Source organism: Papilio machaon, chromosome 29 (assembly GCF_912999745.1).
Source record: "Papilio machaon chromosome 29, ilPapMach1.1, whole genome shotgun sequence".
Taxonomy (NCBI): domain Eukaryota; kingdom Metazoa; phylum Arthropoda; class Insecta; order Lepidoptera; family Papilionidae; genus Papilio; species Papilio machaon.
In genome coordinates this window covers 606,650-617,075 of record NC_060014.1, presented here as the reverse complement: position 1 = coordinate 617,075, position 10,426 = coordinate 606,650, and the positions used below count along the sequence as shown (strand labels likewise).

Sequence of the window (10,426 nt, the reverse complement as noted above, 5' to 3'; positions counted from 1 at the left end):
ATAAATAAGTCTATTTTGCACAATAATAAAGTACAATTTCTTATATTCACAATAAATATCATAATAACTCCTCTTTTACTTAACCTCTTTTGTATTTACATAACTGAATTCATATTCCTTTGCCTTAAAAAAAAATTGTTAGTGGCTGAATTGATGTTACGATGTTCGTTTGAAAAAATAAATACAATTCCTTAAAAAATAAATAAATTGTTTTTGGCTGAATTTATGTTACAATCTTCACTGACTTAATTCATTTTTCTGAAAAAGAAATCGTAAATTATTTATGGCTGAATTTGAATGATATTTGCCTTAAAAAAAATCAATCTGTCACTTTGTTATTGGCGGTTTTTTTTTTGTGATTACATTTTCTAGCCGTTAAGGTTTACGATCGTCTTTAGTAGGAATTAGTTTTGATATAAATATAATGTAGAAATATCTCGGTATTTTATTTGAATATTATACGAAATAGAATTGAGAGAAAAAACATTTTAACAATAAAGAGGTTTACAAAAAAACGAATTAAAAGTTATATTAAATTGTTTAAAAATGTAAAAATTAAATTTTTACATTTCGTATTTTAAAAACACAACCTAATCGAACACATTATTAAAAAAGATTTATACAAAAATAATTTTCTTTTATAACCGTATTATATTCAAATAAATGCGAGAAGTAGTTTTTTTATTACGTCATCCATTTTTATATAGCATTTGGGCAACAGCTTTCATAGTTTTCAGACATAATATTAAATATTGCTCAAAGATATGACGCCTTTTGTGATGTCATTTTAAGGTCACTTCAATGTGACGTTTATTTTTTTTTTTAAATTATAACGTTTTCCGTCTAAAGAAAATAAAATGCAAAGATAAAGTTATAACAGAAAACAATAAAAATGAAAAAAAATGCATTTACATTGGTTATTGTTTTATATTTTGAGGGAATTTAATTTTTTTTTTCCAATTGTGAATTCGAGGGACAGATAATTTACTAAAAAATTTAAAAACACATTTTTATGTCTCTTTATTTATTTTTTTAACTGAGATAAACACATTGGTAATTTACATACGTATATAGTGGCATTGCTTTGCGCATAAAATCAATTTAAAAAACTATAATAAAAAAGGTTCCGTAGTTGTCTATACTTTGTTGCAAAACACTTTAAAATAAATCTTTAAATAAAGAATAGTTATCTTAAGTATTTTTATACCTTTTTAAATGCTCTAAAACAGTAGGGAAATAGATGAGTGTTGGATTTTCAAGTTATGAGATTTTCATATATATAGTACGACCAAGTTATTTGACCCGGTGGGCATAAGTCACACTAAATTATGACAGGACACTAGCGCCATCCTGTTCATGTCACAAGATCCTTGTCGGATTATAGTTGTCTTGTCTTTTGTGTTAATTTCTATGCCTAAGTTGTTTTTACATGACAGAACTAAACACGATAGTAGCGCCTCTCACCGGGCCAGATATTTTTACTATTTTCAATAACTTCATAAATTCCAAAATATTTATTTATAATCTTATTAAAAATTGGTTTTCAAATTTTTTTTTAGTCACCTGATGTTAGTATTTAGATGTTAAGTTTAATTTTGTTTAATATATATATTTTCGGGTAAGTGATACGGATTTTATGTTTTTTTTTTTAAGTTCGCTAGATGTCTTTTTTATCTGTTATATGTTTACGTGGCGGGAATCGTTTCGAAAACTTTTTTTAATTCGATATTCACACCATCGTAATTTCTTTTTTGTTTCTTAATTAATTAGTCTATGACTAATATTATATAACTAAAGATTAAATTGTTTTTTTTTTATGTTATAAAAATATTAACAAAGTTAAAAGTATTTTGTAACCTGTGTTTAAATTGACTGGAAATTAATTTTTTTGAAACGATTTCTGTGACGATTTATAAAATGTCGGAAGGTGACTTGAATATCCTGATTGTTTGAATTTTTTCTTAACGCCGTGTCGAGTTTACATCAAAATAAAGACAATTTGTCAGCTTTTTTCTTTAAAAAATTGGATATAACATTCAATACTCGATTATTATTTTCATTTCCGACATTATTATGTGTTGATTATTACAAATGTAACCATTTATTATAAGGCTTTTAAGAATAAATACGCATTTTTATCAAAATTTGTTTTATTTATTTTTTATTACCTAAATTGGTAAGATTTCTTTGACCATCGAAAAATATTAACCTCATTTCAGTTGTGTAAACTGCATATGAACTGTCAAAAGTTATCTGTGGACTTACTACCAATAATTGTGAAAAACGCCTTCGTGTCGTCTTCGATAATTATATCAAAATTCTTATGAGGTTTTTGGTTTATTTTACGCACGATAGTACACATTTTATCGTTGGCGATTTACGTAATAATTCGTGCTAGGCCCCCATATCCTGATGGCTTAAGTAAAATTCACGATAATTTTGTCAAAATAGTTTTTTGACATTGACAGAGCGCTAGTCTGTCAATGTCAAAAAAGTTTTACGAGTTCCTTCTCTTGTCTGTAATTTTATATATATAAAGCCCAACCTACACAAGGCAATGTAAATCTTCGAAACCCGGAGATTTCAGCAATGTCATTTAGGTTCGTACACATGTATCCATCGCTGACATTTTGTTCTTTCAACATCCAACCAGTCGCTCACAACCTGAGAGTCTTTGACGAGACCTTCGGATAAGCGTTTTCGTAACATTATCGACAAATTATTTCAAAAGTTTTTCCGAAGCAGGGATTTTTGGATTTACTCGAGCGTGGTAATTAAACATAAGGTGGAACCTTGCATCCAATCACATACAGTTATAGATGAAACGCTCCATATAGATCCACGCTTTTAGGTAAGCCGATCAGGATGTTAAATAAAAAAATCTGTTGTTATAAATACCGAAGAGCGTAAGATTGAGGCAGGGTGAGTTAAATAGTAAGGGTTTCTTTCGTGGAAGGTGTACTCGGTGCAAGGTTCAAATTACACCCGGGGCGCTGTACAAATATAATACAGATTTTGTCCATGGCATTACTATATCATTCTCACAAAGATTCGTGATAAGCCCCGTTAAGATCGTCGTTGTGATTTTCAAAGTGGCGGAGCTAAATACAGTTGGCTTGTACTGACCAAATAGACGACTCGCGTCGCCGATTCAACTTTGTTACTCGCTACGCAGATATCTTCTTATATATAAAATTCTCATGTCACAACATTAGCATACTCTTGAAAAGCAGTTTGACAGATTTATAAGAAATTTTACATACATATTTAGTATGTCCGAGAATTAGATCTGTTTTTCATACCTTTATTGGTTTTTTTTTGCGCGAGGACAGTCTCGGGCAACTAGTATTATATATTTTCTAAGATTTACGTTACCTTTTGTATAAATGGCCTAAGAAAAGGCCTAATTTCGTGAAAGAAGGAAAAGCGATAATAGCATCTGTCTCTATCTCTAACTGCTACTAACTGCTGGGTTTATAAATAAAACACAATATATCAAGATTTTTTAATTTTTTTTCATATTTTTTTCCATTACTTAATCCAACGTTATATAAATAGTATCCCATATATACTACAAATAGAAAATAATAACTTGAAATTTTATTCTCAAAGTTGCCATACTGAAAAAAAAAGGACATCAAACTAAAAAAAAAAAAAAATATTTGAAAAAGTTACAATGAAAATGGCAACACAGATTTAAAAATTGCCATACAAAAAACTAAAATTTTATGACATTCAGAAAAAACAACTAAGTTTGTAGTAAAATTAAACAATTCATAGGCTTTTCTTATATTCTGAAATTGACGATTCCATAAACAATTTGCTGTTTTATTTTAGATAACAATTTAAAAAAAAAAAACTTTAAAATATACTGATTTTTGGTGGTTACCGTAAAAAAAAATCCTGTTACACATTTGGGGCAGTCAAACATTAAAACATAAAAATTGTTTGAACTGAAGAACATTAAATTTGACACTAATCAACACGGAGAAATTCAGAAAGCTATTTTTAATTAAAAAAAACTATAACTTATGGTTGAATTACAAGCAATAGACAACCACTAGTTTATCTAAAACTGTTTTAACTACCCCAAACTGATATATATATAACATTTTATATGTATATATAGATATATATAATGTTTTTTATTGTTGCTGCGAGTTTGAAGCAGCTGCGTGATCGTGATAATCCTTCCAATGTCTTTCAACAAACTTTCGTATATAATTGTAGGGCTTAGAATCTTGTTCACCTATTACGTTCTCTACCTGATAATAATATTAGATTAATTAATCTTACTAATATTATAAATGTGAATTTAGATGGATGTTTGTTTGAATGTATTTGCAGAACTCTGCATGAGTCTAGATGTAATTTGGCATAGATGTAGAACATAGTCTAGATTAGGGATCCCCAAACTATTTTATACAATTGACCCCCTTTTCTAAAATGAACTGTTACCTCAGACCCCCACATGGTCAAATTACCTACTTTTAAGATCAATTATTATTATTATTAATTCTGACTTAGGTCAATAGAAGACAGAGTGAGAATTAGAAATGCTTTAAGTTCTATATCGACCACTTTGGGAATCCCTGGTCTAGACGTTTGTTTGAAGGTATCTCCGGAACGGCTCAACGGATTTTGATGAAATTTGACACATAGTACATAGTCTTACAGAACACATAAGCTACTTATTAAGGTTTTTTTTTATTCCACGCAAACGAAGTCGCGGGAGACAGATAGTTAAGACATAAAAATACCAACTATTCTCCTGAGATTCACGGGAATTCTTAATGACATGTCACTTATCAAAAGTTCTGTTTAGTTTAGGCTCAGTAATCTTAAGGTAGGTAATACGTCCAGACTTGTTGGAGATATCTGTGAGTAGTGATCGCTTTGCTATTTTGACTAAATCAGGTGGCCCTTTGCTTGTCTCCCACCTTATTCTATTAAAAAAAAGTATAAAATGGTCCACTAAGTTGCTAATGGTCACTTAAGCAAATATCTTACTAATATTATAAATGCGAATGTTTAGATGTTTGTTTGCAGATATCTCCGGAACAATTCAATGGATCTTGATGAAATTTGTCACAGATGTAGAACATAGACAGGAAGAACTCATTGGTTACTGATTTATTAATTCAGCAACTGCTAGTAATTTATAATACATCTTGTTGAGTACATTTTTGTATACATACTTTGTACGGTGGTGTGATGGTGACCTCATTATAGACACGGATGCTTTGTCCCGCCCAGGATACGTCGTCGATAACCCGTGCGATAGCTAAGAACAGCCGCTGACCTTCCGGATCCAAGCAAGCTGATAGTGCTGACACCTGAAACATTATTTGAATATGTGAAGTAATTCCGGAACTAGATGATCATAAAATTTGACATGCTTAAGTCAATGTGCAGAAATGTATAAAGTTATCATTACTTAATATTATAAACTAGCTTTTGCCCGCGACTCCCTCTGCGCGGAATAAAAAATAGAAGACGGGGTAAAAAATTATCCTATGTCCATTTGCTGGTTCTTAGCTACCTGCCCACCAATTTTCAGTCAAATCGATTCAGCCGATCTTGAGTTATAAATAGTGTAACTAACACGACTTTCTTTTATATATATAGATGTAAATGTTAAGATGTATGTTTGTTTTAAAATATCTTCGGAACGACTTAAAAGATCTTGATGAAATTTAGCACAGATGTAGAACATAATCTGGAAGAACAAATAGGCAACTTATTAGGTTTTTTAATGCCACACGGACGGAGTCGCAGGTAGTTTTTAAATAAAAATCTAATTTTATTCCAATTGAATAACAAATAAGGGGCAACCACAAGTTTAAATATACTGGAATCAATATAGTTAGCTAATACACATCGTAATTGAGGTCTTTAGCCTGCCCTAGTTGCAGTTGATGAGAAAACAGTATATTAGTAAAATAAAGACAATGCCTTGCCAAAGATTTTAATTTGCTCCCCATGTCTGATAAAATTTTGTACAGCAAATTCTCATAAGAGCTAATATTTAGACAGTATGTACGCAATTATAGCTATTTATCATAGATGTTAATTTTTTTTATCAACCTCGAATAAAATGCTTTAAAAGTTAACTGATAAATGAGGATGATAAAATTAACTATCACAAAATTTAAATGTGAAAATTACTGAGCTATTGCTAAATAATGTTTAGAGAAATTATTTCAGTGTACAAAATTATGTATTTCAATAGCTCTTCCGGAAGTATAACAACTAAATATTCATAGGTTAATTTCATCATCCATTTTTAAAACTTTCATTTGAAATATTTAGGACAATAATTACTTACAAGTCTCCGTTTATTTTCTATGGAATTCCTTACTCTGGTATTCAATCTGTGAAGGTTTAGTGACTGTGGTGGTTCCGGAACCGTTGTTACCTCCTTTTTAATTTGCACATCGCTAACAAGCGATAGATTAACAATATTAACATCATGTCTCTTTGGATTACCGCTCGATGATGGGCATTTTAATATTAACATCTTGGTCTGAGGATCGAAAGCCAAAACTTCCCCTTCAATTTCTTCGTTATAACATGTTTTAGTGGCTACAATACTCCCGATGGTGAAACAGTCAGATACGACTGTCGACATTTTGATCGTAACCCGTGTTGGTTTTTATATAAATTTTATACTTTTTGCATGCAGGTTATATGTTGTTATGTAAATAATTCGCGTGTTAAATTATTTTATCTAGGCGACAGCGAATGTCCGCCATTGATGATTTGACTTTTAAGCTAGTGTTGTCAACTAACATCGATTCAACGAAACGAACCAATCGAATTTTTTTTTCGATTAAGTCATTAATTTGGTTTCAAATAAACACTTTAATCATGTTTAGTTAATGGAGATTTTGATCTCCTCTTTGTTAAATAATTAAGTAAAACAATTTCTTTTTTTTAATCAAAAATGAAAATGTAAGATAAATTGAGAAATGAGCTTAAAATCTCTGGCTCTGCTCTACCCATGGTCGTTGTTACGAACAACTATACAATATTTTCAAAAAGCGTAACATAATTTTGAACCGTTGAGTAAATGTTAAATTAGTATTACGATAGGCAAAATAAAAATTTTGTGATTTTTAGTTTTATATCGATGTTAAAAAATCGTTTTGAACATTGATTTAAAACAAAGCCTAAGAATGCAACCCTATCCCAATGTAGATTAAAAATTCTGCAACGTTTCATTTTCACATTGTCCTCAAAACTTTAGACTTTTTAATTAAACCTGTTTCGTTTTGAAATACATAAATCTTTTACTGATTTATTAGAAACTAGCTTTTACCCGCGACTCCGTCCGCGCGGAATAAAAAATAAAAAACGGGGTAAAAATTATCCTATGTGCGTTTCCTGGTTCTAAGCTACCTGCCCACCAATTTTCAGTCAAATTGATTCAGCCGTTCTTGAGTTATAAATAGTGTAACTAACACGTCTTTCTTTTATATATATAGATTATATAAATACATACAACGTTTTTAAGCTATATTTCTTCATTTGGTGTTGCTCAACGATACCTTGAACGAATGAAGCAATTCAAGGTTCGTTCGAATTTATATAAAAGAAATTTTAAAACTTTTCTAATAAAACCATGTTTTTTACACTCTAGAAGAATACTTTAATTTAAAAAAAAAATACCCTCGTACTAAACCAATAAGAATGTACACATTACTTTTTTTCCTTTTTTTGTCAATAAATAAGTAACGTATATTAATTTAATAGTATAGTAATTTCCCTAGTAATAAGTAATTCGTTAATGTATAATAATGTATTGTATTAAGAAGTTATAATATGTAACGAAGCCTGGAAAAGTGTAAATATATTTAAATAAATATTCTTGAAAGCGTTTTCGTAACGTAAAATTTGTGACAAAAAAAATTGAGCAGCGCCTCTGGCGGGCTTAAAGGACACTAACAAATCTTTACAAATTTTGACAATAATATGACAAAGGCGATTGTTCGCAACAATTCGTGCTAGACCCTGTTAAATTGAAATTCAACGATTCTATCGATGATTTAAATATTTTTTTGAACTGTGGGCCTAGCACGAAAACTTGTGACAATCGCTATGGTAACTTCATAGACAAAATATGTATTGAAATCTAATAATAATTTCGAAATAATTGACGATGACGATACGGAGGCGCTTGTCGCACACATTCGTGCTAGGCCCACGGTTGGTAAACAATGTTTGTACAACCATTTAATTTTAGTTTAAGTTTAGTTGATTAGACACCTTACTTTGTACTACGTACATACAGTACTTACTCGTAATTAATGTTACTTAAGATTATTAAAAAATAAATTAAAAAAACAATGATTGGTCAATATTAAAAAAGCATTAAAGAATAACATAAATAAGAAAATACTAGATTTCATGAAAAAAAAATTTTGTAAAATTGAAATTTGTATGTGTTGCTTAAACTTTTTTGATGTGTATATTTATTTTTGAAATAGTAATCAAGGACAAAGTAAAGAAGTAAAGGGTTTGAATAAAACAATATTATTTGAGCTCAACATTTATTCCTACAAGCAAGATTATACGACATAATTAACAATGTTCGATTAAATAATTAACAAATCTACAAGAAAAATGGCTATAGTTATATAATTATTTGTATAAAATGAAAATCATTTTCAATACATTTTTAAGACAAACTTTTTTCTTTTGGAACTACGAGTATTTATTTCTCATATTGTATTTAATAAAAAAAAGCAATAATGGAACGAGATAATACTTCACAATACATATTTTTAATTTTCAATTCTTCTAATTTCTAAGAATAACACTTAAAATTGAGTAAACTTTTTATACGTTTCTTTTTTTATTATTTTATTTATATGCTTTTAAAATAGTAAATGGAGTAATTTTAACAATTACATATTCTTCGTTTCGATTGAAAGTTTAAATTTAGACCGGCAATGATTTCTGAACCGGTTGGCATAAGTCATGAAAATTATGACACCTTCTGTCAATGTCAAAAAGATGTCACAAGATCCTTTTCGTGTCTTATTTGTTTTTTTTTATGCTATTTTTTTTATTTTTAAGTAGGTTTTATATGTTTTTTGACAGAACTAATCCTGAAAGCAGATACTTCCTCATCGGCTAATCTTTGTATAAACAAAGGCATGTTAAATTCCATAATATGGTGGCCGTTACGATATACGACTTTTTTTTACTTATTTTGTGAAAATTGTGTGATAAAGTGAAGTTACACTGCAAAGTGTGATATTTTATTTATTTAGTTATATGAAAAGTGTTATATCAGAAATATTTTGTAATTCACTAATTTTAATGTGAAAGAAGCCAACTATAAGATTAACAACCATTACTTTTTATTTTAGTATTATTTTGTTAAATATGGAAAACTACTGTTTTAGGCTAACATTTTGTCAACTATAGAAATATAATAGTGCGTTATCACTAAAATATTATAATTTTATTAAAAAGCTATCAGAAAAAGCATTACCAAGGTGCATTCACACAGACATCTTAGAGACGAGAGCAGATTTTTATCTAATTTTATCGAAAAAATAAATCTGCTCTACTCTCCGCTACAGTCTGTGTAAATGAACCCTTAATCATTAATTTTTATTAAATACTAGCTGTCGCCCGCGACTCCGTCCGCGCGCAGTTAAAAAATGGGGGGGGGGGTATGAAAAATAGATGTTGGCCGATTCTCAGACCTACTGAATATGCTCACAAAATTTCATGAGAATTGGTCAAGCTGTTTCGGAGGAGTACGGGAACGAAAACTGTGACACGAGAATTTTATATACTAGATTTTACTATGTTTGTTTTAATATATTGTTGTCTTTATTATTTTAAAAGGGATTGAAAGATAACAATATAAAGGGTCATTGTAGTTGTCATTGTAATATCATGTCTTCATAAGGACTTCATTGAAAAAACAAGTTAAATAACATATGTTTCCGAGGTCAAAATCTCTGTAAATCATTTTAACGCCCCCATAAAATAATCCTGTAATGCACTCTTACCGGGTTCTTGCTTTTCCGTCGAATTCAGCATCTAAAGGTCCTATTACACGTTGTGAATTTTTTTCATATTTCTCTTAATGTTAATTACGGAGATAAAAAGTCATTATTGAAACAGATTTTTTTTTTATTTCCGGTATTATCATTTTTCCTTCATAGCACAGAATACGTCCGGAATATATGAATGAAAATTAAATACAATGAAGCTATAAAAATTAGTTTTGTTTTGGTATCTAAAAGATTCTTGTACAATAATTATTGATGAAGTTATTAAAGAAATATGGTTTTTTGCTTCTCGTGAAAAATTTGATTTTTCCTATTACGGGGTTATTCGATGGGGGAGTCAATATCAATCCTAGTCATTATCTTTGACTAAAACAGATATAACAATATATTTA

General features: G+C 29.5%; 1 protein-coding gene across 1 annotated transcript; it reads right to left on the bottom strand.

The window, feature by feature from the left end:
* Window positions 1-4,122: 4,122 nt before the first annotated feature.
* Window positions 4,123-6,765, bottom strand: LOC106711905 (protein LSM12 homolog). The gene is made up of 3 exons (XM_045685282.1): window positions 6,329-6,765; window positions 5,199-5,336; window positions 4,123-4,265 (listed from the first exon to the last, which is right to left on the bottom strand). Exons 1-3 carry the CDS (start codon window positions 6,629-6,631, stop codon window positions 4,146-4,148), a joined length of 561 nt encoding a protein of 186 aa, XP_045541238.1. The 5' UTR covers window positions 6,632-6,765; the 3' UTR covers window positions 4,123-4,145.
* Between the last annotated feature and the right edge of the window lie 3,661 nt (window positions 6,766-10,426).